This window comes from Tuber melanosporum, assembly GCF_000151645.1.
Source record: "Tuber melanosporum whole genome shotgun sequence assembly, scaffold_81, strain Mel28".
Taxonomy (NCBI): Eukaryota; Fungi; Ascomycota; class Pezizomycetes; order Pezizales; family Tuberaceae; genus Tuber; species Tuber melanosporum.
The window spans coordinates 369176-397117 of record NW_003299130.1 but is presented as its reverse complement, the minus strand read 5'-3'; the positions used below and the strand labels follow the sequence as shown (position 1 = coordinate 397117).

The 27942-nt window shown below is 45.9% G+C and overlaps 5 protein-coding genes; 2 read left to right on the top strand and 3 right to left on the bottom strand.

Annotated features, from left to right (window-relative positions):
• Nucleotides 1-12319: 12319 nt before the first annotated feature.
• Nucleotides 12320-13974, bottom strand: GSTUM_00011282001 (uncharacterized protein). XM_002841822.2 has 5 exons: nt 13758-13974; nt 13501-13692; nt 12937-13444; nt 12742-12884; nt 12320-12682 (listed from the first exon to the last, which is right to left on the bottom strand). Exons 1-5 carry the CDS (start codon nt 13932-13934, stop codon nt 12476-12478), a joined length of 1227 nt encoding a protein of 408 aa, XP_002841868.1. The 5' UTR covers nt 13935-13974; the 3' UTR covers nt 12320-12475.
• Nucleotides 13975-14195: 221 nt separating this feature from the next.
• GSTUM_00011281001 (uncharacterized protein) lies at nt 14196-15147 on the top strand. XM_002841821.2 has 2 exons: nt 14196-14380; nt 14444-15147. Exon 2 carries the CDS (start codon nt 14456-14458, stop codon nt 15038-15040), a length of 585 nt encoding a protein of 194 aa, XP_002841867.1. The 5' UTR covers nt 14196-14380; nt 14444-14455; the 3' UTR covers nt 15041-15147.
• A 724-nt stretch (nt 15148-15871) lies between these two features.
• On the bottom strand, nt 15872-17736 carry GSTUM_00011280001 (uncharacterized protein; the record flags this gene model as incomplete). XM_002841820.2 has 3 exons in its annotated part: nt 15872-16283; nt 16343-17365; nt 17433-17736. 3 exons carry the CDS (start codon nt 17734-17736, stop codon nt 15961-15963), a joined length of 1650 nt encoding a protein of 549 aa, XP_002841866.1. The 3' UTR covers nt 15872-15960.
• Nucleotides 17737-17961: 225 nt separating this feature from the next.
• GSTUM_00011279001 (uncharacterized protein) lies at nt 17962-18831 on the top strand. XM_002841819.2 has 3 exons: nt 17962-18058; nt 18132-18238; nt 18295-18831. Exons 1-3 carry the CDS (start codon nt 18017-18019, stop codon nt 18476-18478), a joined length of 333 nt encoding a protein of 110 aa, XP_002841865.1. The 5' UTR covers nt 17962-18016; the 3' UTR covers nt 18479-18831.
• Nucleotides 18832-26613: 7782 nt separating this feature from the next.
• Nucleotides 26614-27451, bottom strand: GSTUM_00011278001 (uncharacterized protein; the record flags this gene model as incomplete). The annotated part of the gene is made up of 2 exons (XM_002841818.1): nt 26614-26786; nt 26848-27451. The coding sequence occupies 2 exons, from the start codon at nt 27449-27451 to the stop codon at nt 26614-26616; spliced, it is 777 nt and encodes a 258-aa protein (XP_002841864.1).
• Nucleotides 27452-27942: the final 491 nt, after the last annotated feature.

Sequence of the window (27942 nt, the reverse complement as noted above, 5' to 3'; positions counted from 1 at the left end):
AAGGTCCCTGACACCCAGGCTGGTTGAGATCAGCAGTGATGAGGAAGATGAGGCTCTCTGCCGTAAGTCGAAAAAGGCCAAGGGTAAGGAACCGGAACGGCCTTCCCCTTCCCCGGCACGTGGAATTTTAAAGACCAAGGCTAGCACCGCCACCAAGCCCCGAGATGAGGAAACGAGTTGGGTTACTCGGGATCCGGATACCGGCTCCGCCTACGCCTCTGGCCCTTGCGGCCTGAGTGGATCAGTCGAGGCCCCCTTTTAATGCTTATTACGACAATGGCATTAAATGTGGGGAGGAGTAGTAGGAATCGGGCACTGGCATTTGATTTGTTTTCTTTTGTTGATTTGTTGTTTATTATTGAACCTCCTGTGGATCGGGAGAGTCAACCTGTATCAGTAGATGTTGATGGGTGGGATTTATTTTCTTTTGTTAAAGGGTCAGGTGTTGAGGTATTTATTCGGTCCCACATTTGTGGGCTGTTTGAGGTGGTTGGACATGGGGAAGGCAGTGCTCGGATTGGGTATTGGGAGAAAGGGGCAAAGAAGGTACTTGCTGGAGTTTACTTTCCACCTGGTTATACCAAAGACCAGTTTATCCGATGGTTGGATGAGCTAGAGGAATCTGATATCGTGTTTGGGGACTTCAATGCCAGACATCAAGACTGGGACCCCAATGCGGACTATAACAATACAGGAGGACTGTGGCTGAAACAGTGGTTCACGGCCCCAGCTCGTGATATGAATATGGTACTACCGACAGTGCAAACCTTTCGAGATATTTCCAGAATCGACCTTTGCCTGCACCGGGCACCGTATGTCCGACATCGATACATGGACGCTGCTGGCTGTGAGCATAGTGCTCAAGCCCTTAAGCTGAAAGTGGACCTTTCTGATAATATTATGCGTTAGAGGCCAGCTTGGAAGAAAGCAGTCTGGGAAAAAGTTGGGAAGCAGCTGGATGCCCTTAAAGAGGTGGAAGATGAGAGGTTATGGGAAGGGGTGAGGCGTGTGGTGGATGCGCTCCCGTGAGCCTCCATTGGCAGAGGTCGGTGCGAGTGGTAGACACCGCAGTTGGAGACAATGAGGTTGGACGTAGCTCAGCTACGGCGATACTCCAAGCGCAAGGTGGAACGGACGGAGGAATACAAGCTGGTCAGGAGTGTTTATCGGGCTTGCCTGTTGAGGGCCAGGTTCGAACACATCAGGGCCAAGATAGCTGAAAGTCAGGACTCGGACATTTTTCGGCTGGCATGAAAATTGGAAGCCAAGCTAACACTTCCCTCCATGGCCCGACCAGATGGGTCCTACGCCACGACACATTCCGACATCAGCAACCTGATTGCACAGCAGCTGTCTTCTGGCGATTCTGCTCCTTGGAAAGACTCCAGGATTGATATGGACAGTGCTCAGGAAATGGAGATCGCCCTTGCTAGGTCCCCTACGAACACAGGTCCAGGTGAGGATGATATTGGATATCCTTTCATATGGTTCTGGAAGCGGAGAGACACAACGACTTTGCGATGTTTAGTTGACTACGGGATATGTCACGATATTCTGGATTGGCATTGGGCAGAGGTAGTGCTCATACCGAAGATTGATAAACCCAGATATGATGTCGTCAAGTCATGGAGAATGATACACCTCCTCCCGACACCTGCAAAGGTTGCAGAACGTGTGGCCCTGCTGAGACTGGCCATGTGTCTTGACCTGGGGGAGACACAGTTTGGTTCTCACTGGAAGAGGGGGGTTCACAATGCCATGGTGGTGGTCTTTGAATTCCTACAGTATAATGAGGGCTATAAACGACTGATTTTGTCCATGGACGTTGAAGGAGGATTTGATAACATTGATATTGACCTCCTGTCAGACTTTCTGGTTGCCTGGGGGTGGCCGTCGAACCTGTGTCGGTGGGTGCGAAGATGGACTTCCTGTCAGTCGATTCGTTTCCGTTTTAATGGATACGTCTCCAAGGCCTACTATGTCAGCAAAGGGGTGCCTCAGGGCTCGCCTCTCTCTCCTTTTCTCTTTGGAGCCTATGTGGCAGATATATTCACACCGCGAATGCGTTACTCCCCTGGGGTCTGACAATTGGTAATCTCATACGTTGATGACGGGGTCATTATGGTAGCGGCAGAGTCCTGTAAAGTAGCCCAATATCATGCGGATGAAATATTTGCAAACTGTGACCACATAGCCAGAGCAAGGAGAATGAGGTTCAGCGGCCTCAAGACTCAGTGGATTGGATTTGGGGATAGGGCATGGGGGGAGATGGAATTGTTAGGAGAAATGGTATTGACTTCTGAGGATTTGCGGATTCTTGGGTATAGGTTTAATGTATTTCTTAACTTTTCTTCTCATGTAAAGTACTGGTTGGAAAGGGGGTTGGGTGTTAGGAGAAGGATTTCAGTGTTGGGGAGAGGGTTTGGGAGTGTTGGGGGGCTAGGGGCGTGGGAGACTTACCGCTTGGTGCAGGCAGCCTACCTTCCGACCGTTTATTACGGGCTTGAATTTGTAACCGACCACACATCGTATGTGAAACAGATTCAGGTCCACGTCAACGACTGCCTCCGATCGGTTTTCCGGACTCCTATGAAGCTGGTAAACTATATACTGCTGGCTGAGTTTAGAACACCACCTGTTGCCATCCAAGGAAGGTATCTGCAGAGGAGGTGCTACAGCCGATTTATTAACTACCGGTACTGTGATCAACACCCGTGGTTTGGTGAGATACAGCTCGATTGGAAGCAGGAGGGGATGGTAGCACATCTGCAGAGCTCGGACAAAGAACTCACCTGCCATCCCACAATTATGATTGGGAAAGGCAAGGCGGTGATGGCTGCACGCCACTATTCGATGTACACAGATCTTGGCAAGACCTCAGATGTGGTCATCTACATGGATGGGTCCAAGTCCTCTGAAGGGGCTGGTGTGGCTTGGGTGGTATTTGAGAAAGGGGACCTGACTCATGTTAACGGGTGCTCGGTTCCCCCGTCTTGAAGCATTGTTGAATGCAAGCTGTTTGCGGTTGTCTGTGCACTTCGACATGCCCAAGGAATGGCCAAGAGACGTCCAGTTCATGTGTTTCTGGACTGCGTTCCAGTCTTCACCCTGGTAGACAATATGTTTTTGGAAGGGGATTTGGCTGAGCTGTGGGAAGTTATGGCACCACTGCTTAATGCGTTTAGCCATGTCAGCATTAGCTGGGTTCTGGGATACATGGGCATCGACGGCAACGAGATGGTAGACCAAAGAGCTAAGGCTTGTGTGGGTCGTCCATCGCACCCTCTACATTGGAAAGGGGATAGTTTTGGGATCGGGCATGCAGCCTTGGCCCGCGAGTTGCGTAAAGAAGAGTGGGGGTCCTGGCATAACAGGGAGGGACATGGGTATTATGCTCGTGAACCTAGGGCACCTCGGCATCTTTGTGGTCTTACCCGCATGGATTCCTATGTTTTACTGAGAATTCGCAGCGGGACGGGCTTGGTCGGGCATGACAGCTGTGAAGGGAAGATTAACAGACACCACTGGACTGAGTGACCCTGCTCTGCTATAGGACGACCAGCTGACGAGGACTTGTACAAGGATTCGGCGATATTACGGTGGAGGTCCTGGTGGGTGAGTCACAGGTGGTTAGGCCTAGGGATTCTCCGGCAAGTTGAAACGGTGGACGGGGAGTTGGTAGTGGCAGGTAACCCCTTTGACGGCACACTGATGGTGGAAAGAAGTGGTCGGTTGGCAACCGTAGGGGACCCCACGACCTGCACCCGGTGTGAGAAAAAACACGATGGCAGTGGATGCGTTTTGCTAGGATTGGTAACCATGCCAAAGAAGTGGTTCTGTTTGCCTGACCAGCGACGCTATGACTGTCCCTGTTGCGGGATCGCGATTTCTGCAACAGCCACCCAGAAGTGAGTCACCTTCGCCGAACACTTTGAGAAGAGGCCCCGCTGTTTATGGACATGTCACGATCGGTTTTGGTTTTCATGGCACTAGCAATGGGACGAGCTGGACCTCGCGACTCGGACGTCAGTGGTTTTGTGGTGGGCTAAGACAAAGGGGTTATTAAAAGAGGAGTGTTGTTCATTTTATGGGATGGTTTTGGCCGAGGAGTACTTGTACCTGGGACTACATTATAAAAGGACAGAGGGATGTTGGGATAGACAGTATGTTTCCTTTGTGGAGTACATGGGACAGATTGTATTGGGGGCGGATAGGGGAGAGGGTATGAGACGGTGGCTGGGAAGCGAGGTGGGAAGACGCGTTAATCTGGGGCAGCACTAGTTGCTGCGAGCGCCCATGATCCCATTTAGGTAGTGATTTTTGATTTATGTTTGGGAGGAGTGGTTGCGGGGCGGAATGGTCTGCGGTAGTGTATTTTAGATAGTTTGTTTTATGGGGCGGGGGGGAGACTAGTCATATGCCGGTATCGGTGGTACTAGTATAAATAAAATTAGATTGAATTCTAAGTACTTTTCCTACTTATTACTTTAATGAATACAAAACACCTTTACGATCTTTATCTTTATTGCAACATTATTGTTACGCCAAGGAAAGTTCTTCATGAAGAAGAGTTAGAGAAAGCTTACGATTGGCGTTTCCGATAGAAGACAAAGGTCTTGTACTATCGGTAATGTAGGCATAGGCCTAGTGCTATTGTAAGACTAAGGAAAGAGACAGAAGAAGAAGAGAAGTATCGTTCCCCGTCGTCAAGAACTAACCATCCAAGGAGGGATCGTTACAAACAGCCTCCTGCACCCTTGCCTGGCTCATTTTCTGTTCACTTGACAGGGGAGTTATCAGGGCCTTGTTCAGTAGTCCTGTCTTACTTAGTGGGAATTGCTTAGCTTTGTTATAGTTGGCTTTCTCTCTTCATTACTAGTTAGTGCTGGTAGTGGTGGACATCTTTCTCTCTACTTATACGATTTCTGTTAGAGAAGTCTCAGCTAGTAACTTTGGGGTCTGTCTTGCGGTGATATTTGACCATACTCTCCTAGCCACTCAGTTCAAATTGTGGTTACCTTCCCCACCTCGCACTTCTGAATCCCTATGGCCAGTGGGATCTCTTCTACTAAGTAATGCTATCTCTCAGAGAACAAGGAACTTTATGAGAGAAACAGGAATATGGTAATGGTTTGGTTTCTATGGTTGGATTTGATCTGGGGTCTTTGACCCTCCCTCTACCTCACTACTTTGAATGTGTTGGCTCACACACTACTGCCTCCCCTCTTTTGGCTATTACCCTACTACTCTCTCCCTCCACCACATAGTGTTCTGGGGTTTTAGCTTGCTGCCTGCCAGTCAATCTTTGGCTGGCATCCTACCACTAGACTGTAATCTTTTTGCCAAAACTTCCACTCTTTCAATCTGGTAATATGACCCACATCTCTTGGCTCGCATATCTTAGTATTGCATTACTTTCTAGGTCCAGCAGGCAGGGGGCGATTTTGTATTCATTGTCTCGGCAATGGTAGGCTGTAGGTTACTTTCATTTATAGTTCTTGTTGTTTACAGGTAGAGTTTTTCCCTATGCTTTCTTGCTTAGCTTATTTGATTTCCGTTCTATTGGCTATATGTAGTTAGTAGGAGGGGTTTTCTTTCAGGTGAGGAATTTTCTTGGGCATGTGGTTGGCTTCTAGGCGAGACCTCTTTACCTTCAAATTGTGAGGTCTTAGGACTGGGTACCTGAGTTGATGGTTCTTAGAGTTTGTACGCTTGGGCCCATATTAGAGGGTCTTAGGAGTACAGGTTTTCTCTTAGTCCGAGGAGGATATAGTTTTGTTTATGCTATAGCCAGTACTGCATGCTGTTTTCTTGTACTTTAACAATGAATAATCAGATAATAAAAAAAAAAAAAAAGACCTCCTGTACAGACTACTTATGCAATCACTTAAGTTCTTTCCTATACTTCAAGTTGAATTAATACTCTTATCCCCACAAACATCTCCTGCAATGCTATATGAGGAAGAGGTCTCACTTATAAGAATAAGATGAAACTAAGAAGATATTAATAGGTATTATCAGAAGTAGTAACATAGACAAAGAGTCTCAGCGCTATTGAGATATTGAAGATGTAAGGTTGTTACCTGTTAAAGAAGTAATATATAGAGTAGGATTGTTATATAAGTATCACTTTGATACTTGGTTTATTTTAATTATCATTTGATACTTGGTTTTGTTTTATGTTTTACTTAAGTATTCTTTTAATACTTAGGTTATTTTACTAAAAGGCATCGTTTAATACCTTTGAATAGTTTGTTCATGTTAGGTATGAACTGATTTGTATATTTAAAGACTAATAGTTTCTATAATGGAAACAGCAGACTTCGACTGATAGTATTTCAATATACTCAGTTGAATGTTTACTTCTTTAAGTTTTACCAGTACACCTTTAAAGCCTCTTTTAGTTTGCAGTTCTCACCTCCTCTTTAGAAAAGTAGGTTACCTGTCTACTATCATACCTTTCTCAGAAACATGATTAGTACCTAGCAAATATGCTATAACATGTGGGCCCTATAAGGGAGCTGAAGGTAGATGTTAGAAGCTAGGAATCCTGATTCTAGGTGGAGTTACCCTTCCTTAGAGTACTTTTTAGGTATTAGATCCTGGTATTTCTAACAGGTATATGGATAGACAGGATGGAAATATAGGTGGGCTAGTAGGTGTGGGTATCCTGATACAAGTAGGAATAGATTTTCTGGATAAGTTGAGACCTATCTCTTATTCAATTGATGAGCAATTATTAATAAATAGGAAATAAATTATATATAGTGAAATGGAATGATTAGTGGATTGGTGGGTGGGAATCTACTGATATAATATAAAAAAATGTTATAACAGATAAGTAAGAACTCCCCCAACATAAACTGGTAAAGAAATATACAGGTGAGATAGAGAAATTGGTAGGCCAGTGGGTAGGAGTTTACTAATACAAGTAGGAGAAAGATCTGTAAGGACAAATAAACTTGAGGATTATCTGGGAGATATTAAAGCTAGCATCTTTAATAAAATAAAAAATGCTTGGTTAGAAAAGAGTAATATAATATAAGTTTATGTGATAAAAATATCCAACTGTGAGCTGTTTCTTAAGGAATAGTAAATACTGAGAAAATAGATAAAATCTGATGAGTATTGTCTGTCTGTTAGGTAGAGACAACTAGATAGACTTTAGAGTTGTTTAGGCCAACCAAGATTCGTTTTTGTAGACAGAGATTGTCTAGGAAGGCTCAGATTTTACTTGTTTCATTTACGACTACTAAGAGTGAACTATAATAGGTAAAGTAGAATAGAATCTTGAAGACAATATTATATTATTAAGGTCTCTTTCTGTTGCTTGATGATGTCTAAAGCTTGGGAGGCACTTTGATATTTATATTTTGTATCTGAGTATTTGCGGACTACATTTATCTATTACATAACCATATACCTCTCTGATTATAACTTGCAATACCAAGTATTCTTCAAAGATGTGAACATCTGGAGTCCCTGAAAATCACTACACTCTCTTCAATAATTAAGATATAGCTAACTAGGAAGTGTGCTGTTCTCAATAGTAATTATTCGATCATCAGAGTCTTTATACTTATAGCCTAGTTCTCAAGTCGAACTGAGTTGGCCCCAATTGTCTCTGTCATTGATGAAATGATCAGTTTCATCTACAGGTTGTATCTGCAAAGGTGGTCTTAATTGCAACCTTCCTAGATTGCCTAACTTCAAACCTCTATAACTCTATATTCAATCTACAGATATCCTCTGGAGGACTTCCTACTAATTTGCAGAAAGCTATTCCACTGGATTGACAGATAATCTCTTGGTTGGTAACCCTTAGTTACTCTGGGTAACAGGGTTTCAATTGCTGTTCTAGTATTGAGAATCATTCCTGCAACTATAATGCATTCCTAGACCCAGTTGTAACACTCTGTAAAGTCCATTGGCTTCTACAGTAGTGTTTTTCGGAGTTCTAGACTCTTCTGGTTATTATAGGTTGGATGTGAATGTATTGGTTTCTCATTGAGATTCTTTACCATTTGATACTATAGTTTAGTGCAAAAACGTCCTATTACCTACTGCCTATGCCAAAAATATTACATCCTTGAAGCCTAATAACTCTCTGAGTAGTTTACGGATTTACTCTGTTTTACTTCTCAGACCTAGCTGAAGGTCCCCTCTTATATATCTTGCAAACAGGATCTGGTTGAATAGATGACGGTTACATATACAGTGTTATTCTTTCACCTTCAATTCTGTGGCATTATAGTCACAGGATACAATTGAGATTGATATAATATAATGACATATGGGCCCTGTAGTGGGGTCAGAGGGTGGTGGTGGAGACTAGAGATTCCAGTTCTGAGTAGGGTTATCCTACTTAGAGTGGTTCTTGGCTATTGGATCCTGGTATTCCTAAAACTATCATTAACTATTTTTTCATATTAAATTTTTATGATAAATAAATTTTTTTTTATATATTAACTGGCTTTTTTTTTTTTTTATATTACTTTTCACTGGCAGTAATTTATAATAATTGTATAACAATATAAATCTCCATAGTAAAAGCAAAGGTATTGTAAAATTAAGTTGTTCCCTCATACTTGGTTTTGCTTTACATGTACTAAAGTACTAGGACAAAAGGGTTTATCTGATCAGTGGTTACTGAGTAACGCCTTAAAAAATCCCACATACTCAATAAACTTCCTCTCAACAACCATGTTTCCAAAAACTACAAGCTACCTTACTGACTTTGAAAAGGGGCAAATTGTTGCTTTAAGGGAAAATTTTTATTTTATTCTGAAATAGGACAGCTCTTACTTTGCCCTAAAAGTACTGTTCAAAGTTTTTACAGCCATTATCAAAAGTGGAGTGATGTAAAAAACTTCCCATTTACTAGAAGACCTAAAATTATCGTTCCCAAAACCTATTGCTATCTAGTCAGAGAGTCCAAAAAGGCATACTACTAGCCAATTTCAGAATTCCGAAATGAGATTGTCCCAAATGCCTCTGTTAAGACAGTTAAGAGAACTTTAGCATCAGTTAACATAAAGAAGAGAAGAGCTGGGAAAAGGGCATTTCTGAAGGATGAACATGCTATCAAGAGATTAGCTTGGGCAAAAGAGTATAAGAATTGGACAAAAGAGGACTTTGAGGGGGTCATCTTTAGTGATAAATGCATGGTTGAAAAGTCCAAGGATCTTAAGGGTATTTGGATCTTCAGAACACCTGAGGAAAAGTGCTATAAGCACTATATCCAAGGAGTTACCAAAGAACCTGGGATAAAGTTGATGGTATGGGCTTGTATTTGGAGTAGAAATAAGAGTCCTCTGATTACTATTTTTGACAAGAGTGTGAATAGATTTGTGTATATTGGAGTTTTAGAGGATGGCTTAGTTGATGCCTAGCAGGAGGTGGAGGACACAGTTGGAGATCCTATCTTTCAGCAGGATGGTGCAAAGATACATACTGCAAGAGATACTATGGCTTGGTTTCTAGAAAACAACATACAGGTTATGGAATGGCCACCCAATTATCCTGACCTCAATCCTATTGAGCACTGTTGGAGAAGGGTAAAGAAAAAGCTACACCAATTCTTTCCTAGCATTCACAAGACCAATGGAGGTCCAGATACTAATAGGAGATCTCTAGCAGAAGCTCTTGATATGTTTTGGACTCAGGATATTGAAGGAGAATTCTTGGAAAGGCTATGGGAGTCAATGCCTAGGAGAGTGGCTGCTGTTTTAGATGCAAGGGGATGGTATACAAAGTATTGAATTTTTTTCTTTGCAATTTCACATAAGGTTTTTCTTATATTCAATGGATGTCTATCTAATTTTTCAATTCATTCTAAGCAGTTGTGGTTGCATAAGTAGTAAATTTATAGTGGCTGTAGGGTTGCTGTTGCCGTGCCGGACAAACCCTTTTGTCCCCGTACTTTACATTTATAACTTGCAAGTAATAGTTACGAGATACTAGTACTAAAATGTACCGAGCAAGAGGAAACCAAATACATAGAACAACGTTAGTTGTCATGGGACCATTCCGTATCTTCTGCCCACAGCCGAGTCCATGTTGAATTGCAGTGCGGGGGTGTCGCGGCCGTCGATGGTGCTCCTAGAACCACCTCCGCTGGTATTTCCATCGCTGTTGCCTTCAGAGCCTCTAGAGGTTCCCGAACTGCCCAAACCAGTAGAACCAGTAGAACCAGTATTACTGGTACTTCCCATGTTGCCACCAGAGCTCGTGCTTTCGCGAGTACCTCCGCTCGTGTTGCCGTTCCCATAATCACTATCTTCAGAATTGGAACCTCTCCCCGCTCCATACGGAGCAACGATATCGATGTCCATGCATGAAGTATACCACTACCATCTGGCGGGTTAAAAACGAGTCGGATCAAAAGACGGGGGGGATCACGAACTTCAACATGCTTTGCATTCCTGGACCCGAAATGGCCCGAGAAATCCCAAACCCAGTAGACCGAGTAGGTGCTCCCAATATCCAGATCGTCCGGTAAGGTAAAGTTGTCCACGCAGGGTTTCATCCGCCCCGTTGGTCCCACGCCGCGCTCCTTACTGATGGCCGTGTTCCCTGGCTCCGCGCACTCCCCGTCGTCGTATGTGCTTCTCGAGAGAAATCTTCCATCGCCTTTGCCGCCCCTGCCATCGCTCGTCCAGTCGAGGGCGTTCTGCAAAGTGTGGCTGCTCGAGGGCTTGCTGGTCCCGTACCAGTAGGTGTAGCCACTGAAGGCGTCGGGTGCTTCAGGTCGCGAGACATGGCCGTTTTCAGTGTGGTGGGCGAGAATGTGTGCCCCCGGGGGGGCTCTGAGGCGAGGAAATCCGGCGAGTGGAGTTGTAGGCTTTGATTGGGAGTTGGGTTTACAAACAGGTGAAGATCGCTGCGCCGGCTGATAAGTATTGTGTACATCGACTTCATTGTTCCGACCAGCTATTTTTTTTTTGTGAAGGGTCAATTGAGTTCAGAGGGGGGGGTGGAGGGCGAGAAATACCATAACCACGGATATAACCTAAGACCCCCTTCCCCTCGACTTGGATATCGTCAATCTAGCATGTATGAGTTAGCTGTGAGGGCACTCGATGGGAGTGTATTCGCCTACCCATGAGTGGGATTGGACTCTTTCAATACCCAAGAGTATCAGAGAGACTATAGCGAAGAAACTGGAATATAGCGACCTCATAGTGGCAAAATTCTACCTGCGAAAGTTGTTTTCCGAGTGAGCGTCTGCCGGCAGTCTACAGAGTATTCAGAGGAGTGTTCTCCTTGCTGAATTTTATATACACTAGTTCCAATCTATTCAACTCTAAGGCCCGATAATAGAGCTAACACAGGGGCGCTTCACCTGGGGCTCATGGCACAATTGCATATACTCGCTGCTGCTATCTGCATATGGTCGGATGTTTGGTCTGATCGCTGGATATCGCCTTCTCCACGCTGGTCGCGACGGGATTGGGCAGGGCTAGGGCTTGCTGAACTGTTCCTGCAGGGATGGCTGCAGGAACAACGGATAAGCAACCGAAAGGCAAAATGATTGGCGGAAAGGCGATCCTCTGTTTCAAGGAATCTGTTGCACCCTCACGAACTCGTTGGTCGTTTTGGGGTTCGCTGGGCAGTTATCCAATGTGCTACCCCGCCGTGAAACCAGTCTGGTGAGTGATGCTTTGTGAAGTCTTTTTTTCGCACGCGTTCTAACAAGGATGGAGCCTAGAGGTGATTTAAGGAGTTAGAAACTAGGTTGGATGTAGCGCTGGTACCGTACCAGGAGCTCGAATGGATATATGTCAAACATGGTTGATATTTCTGTTGCGCCTCCTTAGAATCGACTCCTAGGGCTAGGGTTGACAGTGACGTGGCATACTTGCTGTTGGACGGGGATCGTGGCGCCCCAACCGCAAGTTCAATTGTCGAACTTTGTAGCTCCTCGATTGTTCCTAGCCTTTTCCTGATGAAGTTGGAAGCCTGTGACCGGTGAATTAGCGGAACATGTCTGATCACTCGAGATGGGGATGACTAATCTTGTGCCTCCCAATGTTGATGGCGCTATGTATTGGCCTAGAACTCAGATGTTGGTATTGCGGTTGTAGGAAGTGCAATTAGAGGAAATTGGGCTCATACAGAAGCCGAGTTTTTAAGTTGGGATTCCAAAGGCCCAGTTGTGCCATGGCTGTGCTCGTCGGGGGAGGTAAATTTTGGGAGGAATCTGAGGTGCGAGGGTCGGGGTAAAGATGGAATGAAGATGAGATAGTCGGGGGATGGAGGTTTCCTGTAGCTCTTGGGGGAGGGAGCTGAAGCGGTGCTATATATAAGAAAGGGAGAGCAGTTTTGAAACGGCTCTATAAGCCCACTACGTGTTCCCACCAATTGATTCATTATAACCAAGCACCCGGTAAATTGCGCTCTGTTCTCTCTCTTTTGGAGGTAAACCCCATTGCCATCCGCATTCATTGCATCTCGTGCCTCGACCTTTCGTCTATTATCCAACAAGCATTCCCCTACATTCACCGAAACCGAGCTTCATATCTCCGCACCATGCTTCAAACACTACTTCATCCCCGTCAAGCAAGTATCTCAATTCTGCTTGTCCACCATCTTCGGCTTGGAGCCTTACAGACTTTGTACCACCCTCTGTTGCCTCATAGAGACACCCCAGCTCCAGCTTCTTCCCATCCGCATCTACAGCCTATTTTTATTGTCAGGACTAGGGCCACGGGTTACGCAGGGGGTAAATGGGGGGATCACATCTCCAGATATCGTGCCAGTTCCCATCAAGTCACCTGTGTTCAAGCCACATCCTGCGGAAGCATGATGTGCGAGTTGCTGATACGGTGTCCAATAGAGATACCTCAGATTGCTCTGCGAGATCTTGAACCGCTTTCCAGCGCCTATCAGACCACGTTAACAGTATTCACGTCCTCGGAGTCACTGGCATCTCACGCTCTAGATAAGCAAACAACTTGATGTTCAGCGCAGCCTTTGCCTTATCCCCGTACGCGAGATGGGGAAAGCACGGAGGATTTTGTATGGTTTTAACGGGTACGCTGAACTCTTCCAGTGCATCCATAGTGACAATCCATGGTGATATAGTTGTTGCGGACCCCTTACCATGGAACGGGCCTAATGGTTTCATCTCGAACATTTGCAGGTCACGCGAGCTCCAGTCGTTCAGAAGTACGAATCCAAAGATGTGTTTCTTGGCGTCATCAACATTCATGGTTTCTCCGTGGGGGACAGGTTTGGAAACGAAGTATCCCATCTCCAACTCAAAGTCCACCATTTGGCTGGGGCCATAGACAGCCTCTTCGGTCCCTGTCTTGTAGTAGACACCCGATGGCCGTTTGAAAGTGCTAGGTGAAGGTAGTATACTCGAGACACGCGAATTGTATACTGATGGAGCGTAGAACCAATTTTTGGGAATTTGGGGCATTGAAAGGTGGGCCGAGCACTTCCTTGTATGTCAGAGATCAGGCAATAGATGAGCGGGGGAAAAAAAATCCAAACATTTTGGCAATGCTCTAATGAGCAGTAAAAGTCGGAATAGTCTCCAATATGCATTGGAAGATGCATTTTTGTCCTGGAAGCTTCGACGAAGCAGGATTCCTTCACGTGATTTCCTTGGACATCTTCCCTAATGCGTTGCCTTACAGCACTCCTGGTCGCACTGGATAGTTGTGCGAACGCATTGAGGGATGGCTGGTGATTATGAAGTGTTAGATATAGATAATACCTTAAATTAGCCGGTTGGATGGTGCACTAACCTGAGCAAAGGTTCCTGGGATAAATCCCTCGATATCTTTGGCTCCCCCGTCGGCAGCGTACTTCTTCAAATCAAGCACCCTCTCGCCAACCCGTGTAGCACAGCGAGGGTGGGGCGCTTCCTCCGTGGAGAAAACTCCAAAGGGGATGTTGAATAGCGTGAAGGGAGTTTGGGCCATGTCTTCAGAATTGTTGATAGAAGGTGGAATTGGGGAAGGATCTGGCAGCGGCAGGAGATGGGGAAGCAATAAGAAGAAAGTTTCATGATCCGGATGGTTCGGTAATTGATCGGCTAATCGGTGCGGACTTATGCTATTGTTCTGGGGTGGACCCGGGTATTGAATATCTTTATTCGGGGATAGGCACCTTGCACTGTATGTTGAAGGGGTTCACTGCTGGTTATGGTGGTTGTTTGCGGGTGTGATACTTGGATGCAACACGGATACGATAACAAAGAAACTACCGGTAAATTATCTGGTTGGCGGGACCAGGGTAATGTGAGTATAAGAGGTCGATCGCAACCTCTTAGGAAACCACCTGCTCCTCGGCCGCCAGTGACCATCAGGAAAATAATCAACCCTCCTAAAGCCCAATTCTTTCAAGAATAAATCGAATCATCTTTAAAGTAAGGAAAATCCGCAAATCTCTCCACCGAACCAGCTAACTGACGAAAAAGGAAACCACTCAGAGAGAGAAAAACATGTCTCTACCAACTTCCACCCCAATTGAAGGTCAGCTCTCCACCGGCCTCCCAGAAACCTTTTCCCACATAACTACCCACGATCCCATCACCAAGCAAGCCGTCTTCCACTCCTCCCGCCCGGCATCCTGGAAAGTTTTCGATGGCCACCAAATGGCCTTCAACGTAGTCTACACCACCTCGACATTCCCAGTAGACTTGAGTAACGACGCCGATGTCAAGGCCCATGACAAGATGATGGAGGAGTACAAACTCGGGTTGGTAAATCCTGGCGGCACGGTCCTGCGCATGGTGGATTTTGCTCCCGGATATGAGTGCATCATGCACAGGACTGAATCTCTGGATTATGGGATTGTGCTGGAAGGAAAGGTAGAGGCGCTGCTGGATTCTGGTGAGAAGAGGGTTGTTACTAGGGGCGACGTAGTGGTGCAGAGAGGGACGATGCACGCTTGGAAGAATCCTAGTGAGACGGAGTGGGCGCGGATGATTTTTGTACTGCAGGAGTCCAAGGAGGTGGTTATTGGTGGGGAGGTGCTTGGGGAGAACTTGGGTGCGGGGGTAGAGGGGCTGCCGAGTAGCCGTTAGGTTACGGTGCTTGGTGATTCGTGGATAAGTCACTACTTGAGTAAATGCAATTATCAACTAATTTTTATTTATTTTTCTAATTGAAGAATTAACTTGGATATCCTATTCCTATCAATGTCCTATCTAGAAATTGGAAAGAAAGAAACCCCGATAACTACAATGTAGCCATGAGATGTTATTTATAAAGGGGCCATTTCACCCCCTTGTGTCCCATCTCCACAAGACAGGGAAAGGGGCAAAACCCACGCAGATACATGCGCGGGATAGGGAGAAGAGCTGTTAACCCATTGATCTAGAACAAGGAACGGACTCTCCTATATACTGAAGTCTAGTGTATCATGGTTTGCAGATTTTTTCTGTCTCCGTGAGAACCCTGACTTCTCACGCACTTGTACCGGTACTCGCGCTGGCCAATTGAAGTTGGACAGATATAAAGAGTAGCGATCGTCCGACCAATAACGAGCCCACGTAGGACAACATAGTTGATCACATACAATACAGAGAGGCAGCACCACACCCTATAATCTGCTCTTCTCCAGTACGGCGCGTGGCCTGGAAAACTACTGCATACTCACATAACCTGGATTCTAACTTAGCCATTGAAGTTTTTCTTTACATTACGGGGTGTCGCTCCCTGAAGCTTCTCATGAAATCTTTGGGACCTTTGATCAATCGCAGCCTGAGGAAGGGCTTCATCACAAGTGCCTGTTTGGCTCTATATGTTACCACTTATTTTCTACGGCACTGGTATACGATATATCATAGAATCATATCACTCGGCTTGGCGTTTCGGAGATATCAATTTATTAGCCCTGCGGTCACTAAGCCTTGTGAGTGTCCAACTTCAACTCGATACTAGTGACTATCTGAACCACTATTGCAACAATCCAGGCAAAACTGTGCCGAATGATAGTCTATGACTACGGCTCATCCTCTCCAAAAACCTCCCTCACAATCTCCTTTTTATTAACCTTCCCCATATGATTCCTCGGGATAGCCTCCAAAATCTTGATTTCTCTTGGGACCTTATACTCCGCAGCCCGCTTCTTCATCTCAGCCCTCATCTTTACTAAGTCAAATTCTTCGCTTTTGCCCTGCGGTGTGAGCACGAGCGCCGCTGCGACTCTCTGCCCCCACCTTTCGTCTGTGAGACCTACTACTACAGCCTCAGCCACTTGCGGCAGCTCAAGTAATTCTTGTTCGACTTCTAGGGCGGATATTTTCTCGCCGCCGGATTTAAGTACTATTTCCCAATATCAACCCGTGATCCTGTGGGCGGTTGGTGTGATTGGGGGAGCTTACTATCAACGCTTGTCCTACCTTTGATATAGTACGCCCCCCGCTCATCGCGCACCGCTATATCTCCAGTTTTGAACCACCCATCCTGTGTAAACTCCTTTTTCGTTGCCTCTTCCTTCTGCCAGTACTCGCGGAAGACGCTGTTACCGCGGATTTGTATCTCCCCTTCTTGCCAAACTTCCTTGATCTCTACACCATCGCTCACAAGACGTGCTCCGACGCCCGGCAGCGGCCACCCGACAGAATTTGCCATTCGGTCGGTCAGTGGTAAGCGTTGAGAGAGCGCCATACCAATCTCAGTCATCCCATACCGCTCTAATAGATTCCCGCCCAGAGACTCCCACTTCCGCTTTGTACTCGCCGGCAGTGCTGCAGAGCCCGATACCGCTAACCGCAAATTCGACACATTCTTCCTACCCGCAGAGCGCGTAGGCTCCGATAACGTCTCGAATGAGTCTATGAGACGGGAGTATATTGTTGGTACAGCCATGAACAGACTTATTGGCCTCCTCGAGGTATCGGCAAAACGGGACCAGATCTTTTGGGCGTTGAAGGGGAATAGATATTCTACTGCTCCGCCGGCAAAGAGCGGAGCTAGGGTTGCATTTACAATTCCGTGAACGTGGTGGAGGGGGAGGACGTGTAGGAGATGGTCATCTTTGCACATTTCCCAGGCCGTAACTAGAGTTTCTGCTTGGGTTGTTAGATTCTTGTGGGTAGAGACTACGCCTTTGGGGGCGCCGGTTGTGCCAGAGGTATAGATCATTAAGGCTCCTCGGAGGGGGTCTGGTGCTGGGGAAAGATCTACCGGTGCCGGAGCATCGTGCGGTTTGTTGGGGGGGTGCTCGAAAAGGTCGAGGATTGGTGGGGAACTAGAGCTTGGGGGGAATGCTTGATGAGCTTTGGAATGGGTTAGGATGAATGTCGGTGCGGAGTTTTTAGCGACATAATGAAGTTCTCCGGGTGGGTGGTTGGGGTGCAGAGGAACTGCTATTCCACCCGCTGCAAATATGCCCAATAATGAAACTGCAGAGTGCTCAGTCAGTAGTTGGAGGAATCGTGACTTTTTGGCAGTTAGTTGGTGTTGACGCACCTACATAGTTGTACCCATTCTCTACAAAAAGCGCCACTCGCTGTTCTTGCAAATCGTCAACTTTGGCCTTCTCCAGTAGTTTTCTCTTGAGCTTTGCTGTATCTGATAATAGGCTGTCATATGTAAATTTATCTCCGGACTCGGAGTGAACGATCGCAATGCTTTTTGGATTGTGTTTAGAGAGAGCTTCGAAGATTGGTAGCCGAGGTAATGTCTCAACAGTAATATTTCTTCGGATCATTCTGCGAGCTTGGCGGGTTGTTGAGAAAGGAACAGAGGTTGGGCGTCGTAGAACCGGAATCATGGCCTTATATCCTTTTCTCTGAGCCCTCAACAGAAATAAAGACGGAAGGTGAATACGATATCGCAAGAGAACGGAGACGACAATCACCGAGGGCTTTTCTGTTATTGCACGGAAGGGTCCACCTAAGGTACGATAGCGCCGATCTCGCCAAGACTTGAGGCTCAAGTGGGGCAATCCTAAACATTTCCACAAACAGCATTCTCCACTTCATTTGATCCCTTTTCCGCACTCACGCCCACTGCAATAACAAATGCTTAGATTTGTTAGGGGCTTCGCAAAGATGACGAGCTCTACTCCTGTCGAAGACACAATCCGCCGAAAGGTAGCATTTAACCTTGAATTTTTCCCGTACTTTTCGGGAATGAAGGATGAGCACTGATTTCTCGGGAGTGTAGCTTACCGTCGCTCTCTCTCCGATAACCCTACAAATTTATAACGACTCCGATAAGCATGCTCATCATAAGGCCATGGAAGGTGTCACTTCTAAGGAGACTCACTTTCGGTAAAGCGCTCGTCCTCCTATTTTATGGACCGTTACGCTAGCTAACTCACCGGAAGCCTTCTCATCACCTCCGCCGAATTCACAGGAAAACCTCAGCTTGCCCGACACAGGATGGTAAATGCTTTGCTCAAGGAAGAGTTGGAGCGTGAGGGTGGAATTCATGCGTTGCAATTGAGAACTTTGAATCCGGAGGAGGAAGAGAAGCTAAATAAGAAGGTGGAAGAGGGTGTAGTGGGATGATTTAGGCTTAGTCTAGATAGGAGGATCGCCATTACCCAGGCCACAAAATCATGTTGCTCTCTTGGTTGCTGGGAAAAATGGAGAAGCTTGGTGGCCTGGGTTTGGGAGGGAGGGGAGCGCGGTACAGTACTGTAAACTGGCAAAGCATTAAAGGTGGATACCAACTTGTGTGTCTAGGCAATTGACCCGTTCAATGGCTCCAAGAAGGACTAGGGGGATCTGAAAATATTGAGCGAATAGCTCGGTGCTATTATCTATGGGAAGGATTGTTCGGGAAGTTGGAGATAGGGAAGGTGGGCGAACGTGATAGATTACTGATTCTCTTAATTAATATTATGTACAGTACGAGTGAGTACCATAAAGACCCGAATAATTGGACGGTGTGCTATGTCGTTGGGTTTTCATTTCTCAGTATTGTCAAGAAATTTTGCTTTTTTTTTCTATCTTGAAAGGGTAAGGGGGCTATGTTTTACTGTGTTTTTTACCCCCATTCCGGAGAACAGAATTTTGGACTATGATACATGGCACACAGTCCAATTATTCGAGTTTTTAAGGCACTCGGGGAAAGGTGATGAGTTCCAGATTGTTATTGGATACTCTCTCTTGGAGGTCTAAGGCTTTGTCGCGTTTGAATACAGAGTTTAGAATAGAAGTACTGAACAGCGGACAATACCCGATCTCTCAAGTTGTGAATGAACCTCTTTTCTCAAGGACATGAAAACACATTTGTGTCGCAACCAAAAAAAAAAAAAAACATCTGGTAAATAATAGGCAATTATCATAAGTTGGGAAAAGAATTTAAAATTACTCCGGGTACTCGAGTACATAGAAAATTGGACAGTAATCTAGAAAATAATTATTAAATTTTAGTCTAATATTATTATTTGGATCCTTGCTGTTGGCCTGTGGGATCTTTTTATCCTACTCTTTTGGCATTTTTGACCAGGTGGTCGACCATTCTAGTATTCAAACAATAAAATTGTACTAATAACACCATACAATAATAGAGTATTGTTATCAGATCCTAGAAATATTTGACGGTGCTGAATGATTAATAATGGGAAATTTTGGGATGCTCCGAGATAGGGGGTCTTGATGTATCATAGATCGTCGAGGTGTTCCCAAGGCGCAGGCGGTTCGATCCTGGGGTTTCTAGAGGCCTCTATTATCAATTATTTCCATTTTCCATCTTTTATTGTTCTGGGCCCGCGGCTCTAAAACAGACGAGCCAAACACTCCGAACCCACTCCCTCTTAATTTGTATTTTCTCGAGCTTCTGAAGGCTTGAAAGTTAAGGCGCTTGCATTGGGCAACCCAGCTTGGCGTGTAACTTACGATGCCATTCATCAAACCTTCGGTACGATATCATATCGCATTTTTCAGGGTGAGACAAACTACATATGGGTGATGACCTGTGGATAGAGCTAGTCACCGAGTGACACCCGGTGACCTTAATTATTTTCAACCTTGTTTCAAAGGCCGCGTACACTGCTGCAGACAAACATCCTGCTAAAATACTTGAAAGCTAGATGAAAAAGGCGGTTTCAGTTCATCTGCTACACAAATAACCCCTTTCAAGATCGCTCTCTCAAGTCGTTCAAGGTAAGACACAATAATGGTTCCCTTCTCAAATAGTATGATATTGAATTTTGTTATGATAAATAGACAACGAGATTCCTTCAGTCCCAACCCTCACCTCTACTTTCCGAGTACCTCAAGAAGGAAGCTACAAAACTATCAGCCCCTTGGACCCAAAGCACAAGACCTACTGGCAAGCTCGACCTTCAAAGATAATTTGCTCGATCGGAAATTCAAAAAGAAAAAATCACGGAAATAGAGATGTGCAAACTAATACTCCGGCACTTCATTGCCTGCGATCATAAGACCTGGGTCAGGAGAGAAGCCTGTCCTAGTGCAGTTGACGACGACCCAACATATCCGTACCCGGCCTGCGATAGCTTCCCGACCACGTCTAGGTCGTTCATCGAACCGCCAACAGAGGCCGTTGTGGAGACAGTGCTCCTTGCGAGGGAGACCTGTAAGAAAGCATATTGTAGGTATACTGTTAGGCCTGAGAGGATCGGCGGGATAGTGGAGTGAGATGTGCAGTTTGGTGTAGAGTTGTGTGGGAGAGGGTGGAGCTTGGGGGGATGTTTTATTCTTGTTGTTTCTGGGGAGTTTCCTAGCTGTCTTGTCAGTAGCTATCTCTACTGCTGCTTTTGAATTTTTTTCGTGGAGTGGTTTAGTAAATTAGAGAGATTCTTAAGTTGAAGCCTTTGTTTAGTACCATTTGACGTGCGAGCTCTGCCCAAGAGTTTTTCCTAACTTGAGAAGATTGGAAAGTGGCGGTCGTGAGCCTGCCCTGTCGCTTGTGGAAACTATTTGTGCCTACCTAGTGCCGGTTTCCTTTCCCTGATACTATTCTTGACGTGCTCGATGCCTCATGGGGTTTTCAGTTCTAGAATATTACCCCCGTCCCTTGTATCGGCCTTCCTACAAGGCATGCGTATCATAAAGGTTGGAGAAGTTTGTCCATAGGTTTGGGGGCTGGCCTACTCCTCAGTATTGGGCTTTTCCGCCTTCTTGATGGGTTTATGAGATTTCGATTTTTGTTGCCGGGCGCATCCGGCCGGTAGCGAGCAGCCGGCACAGCTCAGCTGGAGGGGTAACCTCTTCGCTTCTCTACGAGATGGGTGGAGGGAGTCTATAAAGAGGCATATATCCCCTCCGTCTATTTGGTCAGCTGATAGAGCACTTGGAGAGTCAATTCAGTTGCATTGGCAGTACCCACGGGTGACCTGTTATAATGCCACTGCTCTACATGTTAGGTCGTGCATCTGGATTGGGGGCAATGCTCTTTCCAATCCCTAATCTCATGCACATATATTTCCAAAGCGGTTTTGCTGCGCAGCGCTTGGGTATGGTACAGGTGTGTTTGAGGTCTCCCAAGATGTGAAATAAACAACTACTAGAGACCTTTATTTGAAGATAAGGCAATGTTAGAGTGAAGAGTGTTGTTCGGTATTTTACCTAGAGAAAAGACTATCATAGTCTGAAGAGATTAGATACAGCAGAGACAGATGGTACATACACCCTATGTAGAATGTAGGGTACTTGATACAAGTCATGAATTCCAAATAAAACCCTGACCACAATACCTCCTGAGTATGGTACACACACCATAGACAACATGACCATTAACTCTATGATGATACTTTATTCGAACTTCTCTCTTTAACCCGCACACACTCTAACTTACCCGGTATAGAGACAAGAATTTACCATGATATAGAACCCCCCCTCGCTCACCTTCTTGTGCACTAGACGTGTATCATAGCTCAGACGCTTCGAGCGTGCAACAATTCGGTTCTGACCCTACACGGATCAATAAACCAGAGGTGCCTCCTCACTCTCCACAAATAGCTTACTCGTAGCCATAGAGATGGCCCATTCTATGTTCGCGGTGAGTAATAAAAGGTGAAGAACCTGTGATACGTACGCCAATATCTCTAGATTCCCTGGGCGTCTGCTGGCGTTGTAAAGGTATTACAGAGAGGAAAAGGGAAGCAGTGAGTGTTGACCTAAGAATTCCGAAGTTGTTGCTTTCTTATGTTTAAGGTTACATCAGTTACTACTTTCTTTTTCCTCTTCTCTTTTTGAGTTGCACGAACTGCCTCCGTGATATGATATGTACAGTAGTATTGTTTCCCCTCATATTTTATCCCCAGCGCCCCCCCCCCGCGCACGACACCTCAATTGTCAAATTTCGACTTATCCCCCACCGATCCCAAATGTTGACAAAAGGTTTTTGAGAGGGTATCATACCTTGGTTCACTCGAAAACACCATAACCCCGAACACTGTTTGGTTCGCGCGTAGTGGCTACTCTGATTATTAAGTTTTGGGGGCTGCGGGGTTGTTCTTTGGGAAACTATCGCTATCATGGGCCACTTGTGGAGAAATAGGGTTGCGGTCAACAATTGAATAGAGAGCGATGATAATAATATTATTGCGATAGACGCTTAACACCTCAAGCCCACCAGTTCCCAACATTTGCACAACCACCACAGCCACCCCTATACGCAATCACTCAAAAGCACACAATGGACCACCAGGAATCTAGTATCCTCTCCGAAAGGAAAGAAGATCTCTCCGCCTCTACCAACTCCACCGAACCAGCTCGCATCGAGGCCATCGGGAGAATAGCCTTAGTTCCCAAGTTTCATCGCTCCGAATTCCTCGTTATCAAGAAGACGGTCGAGGATGTCCTGTGTTGGTTCAAGAGCGTTGTGGTCCTCAAACACGTCAGACTCGAACTATTCTTCGCGGTGGAACTGGTCAACCACCTCCTTTCGCTAGTGCAGCTCGATAAGAAACACGGAGTAGACCTCCATGTTTTGAGGTATACTATCGGCAAGCTTAGAGAGGGTCTCATTATGGTTAAGGCTAAGGCCATGGAGAATGTAGAGCTTGCGATGCAGAAGGAGAGGAGGATTCAACGTAAAGCAAAAAGGAGAGAAGAGAGGATGGAGATGGAGAGGGAGAACATGGAGAGAATTGCTAGATGGGCGGTGGATGTGGCTGAGAGCACAGCCTGAGGAGGAAGCAGGATAGCTGTACGTTATTCAAGTGGTTCGGCTGTATTTCATCTACGACGGCTGTTTGCTCCCTTTAGTAACCTAAGTGAATTGGTCATTTTTAAGTTGTAAATTATGTCGTGGGGAAGTGTTGAATTCCTTACTGATTTGCCGTCCGCAGTGAAATAAAACGGGGGTTCCTGGTGGAATACCTTCTGGGCAGATTGTATGTGTGGTATACTTAGTTTGCAGACATCTTTGGCCTAATACTTGCTGGGGGCTTGTGTTTAGTTGAATTCTGCGGGCTGCTGGTCATGGGTTCTCACTCGTTAGTATCAAAGTGTTAAATTTAACAGCCAGTAGTTGGGCTAGAGGTCGAAAACATGAATAGTGCGAGCTAGGATTACACAGGGGGGGATTGGTGTGTTGCCCCCAAAGGTGGCATTCATGTTCCTATACATTAACTGAATGGGAAGTATTTGGCTCAAATTAGGTCTGATGGACGAACATAGGACCCAACTTCTAGATTGGCGGTGAAGGATCTTGTCGCTACTTGACAGAAGGGCGACATTGGGAAGAAGTTCTCGAGTGTTGCTGGTTTTGACGAGTATTAAAGGGTTACTATTAATACATATACGATCCGAACTATTGAAAGAGTTTTTTAAGTGTTGTTTTGTAAGTTTTTATTTTCAAGCTCTATCTATGCACAGTGGCGGCTCTGGCCATTATACGCTACCGCAATTCTTAAGCTTACTACCAAGAGTATACTAGAACCACGGTCATATATGTGTGTCCGAGTATGATACTGCGCATGCCAAATACCGAGCTCATCAAACCCCCCTGCCGAGCAAAAGATGGATAAAAGAGACGTCTCAAGCAGAGCCTATAGTAAATGAAATGGATTTCAAACGTGTTTCCTGTTCTCAATATGATATCCTTAGGGAAATTGGATTCGAGCTAAACACCATCCATTGGACCTTGGGAAGCTCTCTTCACAAGGCTGCATTTCTCCCTCAATCTTTCAAATCCTTCATTGCTGCTAACCGATGAATGGAAGCTAGGATAGAAGCGTACTTCGGCAGTCAAAGGTACCAACCCCGTGTGGTACTGTACGCGCAAGGGAGAGCACACTCGAGTATGATACCACTTGTTCGTAGTATCATAGATTATCATATCCGGTCCCTCGTGGGACAGCTCGTGAGAAACATGCGCGGAATGAAAACACGTGACAATTATCGAGCCAGGGAACCCTAGGATTAAAAATAAAAATTGAAGTCCTCTGTTCTGTTCGACAAGCCACAAAAAAGTGATATTTCCACTTATGGCATTTTTCAATTGCAAATAGGGTCTTGGATAGGCAGCTGTCATTTTGGGTTCACGTACCAGTGGCAGAACAGGTACCGGCACACCGCAAGCTTGGCTTCTCCGCATCGCAGCAATGAGTTACCGGTCCTCGGTTCAACCACTAGCTTGCCGGTGGAGAATATTGCCTATTGCTCAGCAGAGGGCAGGTCCAAGCAGTCTTTTAAATGTTTCTCCTCGCAACAGTTACTTCAAGTTGTTGAATGATATATTTGGGATATGGGGTTCAAACGATGACAGTGCCGGTATTCCCCACTGCTCTGTGCGTAACTACCGGCGTGGGAGGTTTTGTGGGCCTTTCCTTAGTTGGATGATGTTTCAACCGAGCCGCACCTCGTGGGAAATATTGCTCTGTGACCTGCTTGATATATCATACCGAAAGATAGGAGGGAAATTGAATTGAATCAGCATGTTGTAAATTGACTGGCACAGAAGAAGCGGAGTTAAACCGGATTGAGATAGGTAAGAACCACTGTCTGAATTGTTGTCGAGGGGTGGTTGTAGCTTGTTGAAATAAGAAGGAACTCTCCTGGCTTATAATATATTATGATACAGAAATCTATGCATGCCAAGCTATCTACAATACAGGAAATTCAGAGTGTATGATATCATATCAAAAACCTCACGGCTTTCAGATAATACCCTATCGACTCTGCCCTCACTCCATACTAGTATGGTATCTTTATTCGAGCTTGTTTTTCCCTTGGTCTTCCAGGCCCGCCCCCATCCTTGGTAACCTAGGGCTACGAGCACAACCTAGATTTGTCCCAAGGGTCTACTCGGCCAAACTTGTTTGTGCTCGTAGACCTAGGTTACCAAGGATGGGCCTGCCCATACTACCCAACAAATCAAATCGGCACAAAAATTTACGATATCATACCCCCCGCAATCGTGATTCCTAGCCCCGTATGGCACACACATGGGCGATTTCTACAAGTAGTATGATACTTACTAAAATTAATCCCTTGCGTGCCGGTAAATTCGCTTCAAAAAGATTGAGAGACTATCTTATCAGAAAATAGAGCCAGTGACAAGTTTGAGTATTACCGGTACAATGCACCCCGTATGGTCCCGATTGTACGATAAAGCTGCTAGCGTGGCCAGATTGCAATTATTTTTTACTTGGTGTTATCATCTGATAGCAAGAAACTCGGCTGTAATCTAAAACTTGAGTATGATACAGTACCTGGTCACTGGGGCAAGTAAAAATATACTTTGTTACTGGCGCCCACTGAGGTAGTGGCCTACTCGGTCAATGGGGTAGTCTATCTCCTTGGCCAAGTAAGCTACTTGACGATTGGGACGGAACATATATTTATCGTGGACAAGATGCTACAAAGTGGATTTATCGCACTATTTATGGACGGTAATTAACTCCGGGGATCGTAAGACGAACGTCAACCATTAATTTACAGTGCCCCCGATGCTCAAAAAGAAGGGAAGCGATCGCGCTTGTATCGTAGAATCCATATCACAGAACCTAGAAACTATACCGTCTCTAACTTCAACGCCTCCTACGCCTCTTCCTCGGATTCGCCCGACGATTTCTATCCCGCCTCGGGCGTGGCTCATCGTCATCGTCACTCTCCAATTCAGTCAAAGAGTCGTCCTGACCATCGGACAAATTCTCTTCTTCGCTACTGCTTTGCTCCCCATCGCTAGAGTTCAGGAGTATAGGGCTCTTAGCCGAGCCCAACCTCCGGCCTACTACCATATCTCCTTCTGTATCTTCGACTTGCATGGCGCTCTTTTTCGCCTGCGGCTTCCGACCCCCCTGTAGTGGTGGTCGGGTAGGTGCCATAAGGGTGGTAAGTGCTCTAGAATTGGCAGGACGGCTCTCGGAGGCTCCGGCGGAGGCGGGAAATGCTGGAGATGGAACAGGCGGTCTGGGATCTGCTGGACCAGCCGTCGGGGCGATTGGTGCGCTGTTTGTTCTTATCGCTCTTGAGCGCTCTGTGGTCCCCTTTCCGCCCTTGAGGTAGTCGAATTTATGGCTCACTGGTCTCGGTACTCGGTTTGCCTTTTTGGGCCTGCTCGGTTTGTCGCCGCTGGTAGTATTTAGGCCGGGGATTTCGGGTGGCTCTTTGTGAACGAATTTCACTTGTTTGTTGTTGTAGCTAGAGATCTCAGAAAGGCGCAATGTTAGCTCAGTTAAACTGTTGGACACCTAGGCTCAGAAGAAAGGAAGGGTCTATCCTCACCCGTAATCGAAAAATAATTCCTCTCCAGCTATAAGATCCCTTCTAGCAAACATGCCAATTCTATGGGTACAATTTGCCATAAATACCCTTGCATAGCAGTTTGGTTTCTTTGCGGAATGGTTGACATATCGGAGCTTATTTCCAGCCCTAGTAGCATCGATAACCTGATCTGAAGTTCATACTCATTAGTTTCCAATCACAGCTGAGAAAGAAAGGGAAGGTTAACATACTGCTGTTAAGGTTGAATAAGAAGCTGACACCTCTCCTGTCATAGAGCTTGCCCCTTCTGTCTGCCTCCTCGGTAGTTATAACTTCTCCTTTATACTCTCCCAGGAAAACGCCCCCTTTCACATCTTCCCCAACAAATAGCCCGAACCCAGCAACCGCGCTCCTTCCTAGGAGGGTCCGTTTTGGCATGTCTCTCTGTAACGCCACATTTTGACAGCAATTGTTTGAAAAAGCGTCATCGTATCTATTCTTCGGGTCAAGTACCTCCGCTGCGCCACAAGTGTGACAAAGATCCACATCACACTCTCTATTGGCTTTGGCACATATGCATTTGTTCTCCAAAGTACATGCCCTGCCCTCACGTTTACAGGTACAACCTCGCCAACGGCGAGGACAGGATGGTGAGCAGATACAAGACTTCTCGCACGTTACATGCGATTTCACGCAGGGGCAGGTATTTGTGCATTGGCCAAGATGTCTACACGCTTGGAAAGTAGTTCGTCGTTCGTGGGTATGGGTGCGATCGCAGTCTGGGGGATAGCCTGGCAAAGCTGATACCGGAAATTTCTTCCTCTTGGTGCCCTGTTTAGGCTCCGAATCCGGCATATCCTCGGGGGATGCTGCTGTGGCATCATCCGAATCTGGAAGTAGTTTCTCTACCAGTAGTTGGCTATAAATCTGTACCCCTAAACGTTGGTTTCTTGAGCATCGGACAGGAAGGGGTAATCTTACTTCGGCACATGGCTTGTTTATTATCGATGTCAATAGACAGGCGCAGCGTGCGTTGTTCTTAAGCACCGCCGCTGAAGACTTTAATAGGGAGATTTGTGCTGTCGACCAAGGATTCTGAAAATCTTTCTTTTTATCTCTGTCCTGGAAAACAATGTTAACCCAGGAAGTTTAAAGAAACGCTAGGTTTACCTTTATAAAGCAACCGACTGAACATTCTTCATCTTTGCCGTGCCACGGATCGACCGTTGCTCCCTTACTCATACTTGCCCACCCGGGGACGCTGGTGGCTACTTTCAATGGAATAACGTCGCCTTTCCTAGTTGGCTTGGTTATATCAACGTCATCATCATCGTCCCCACCAGACA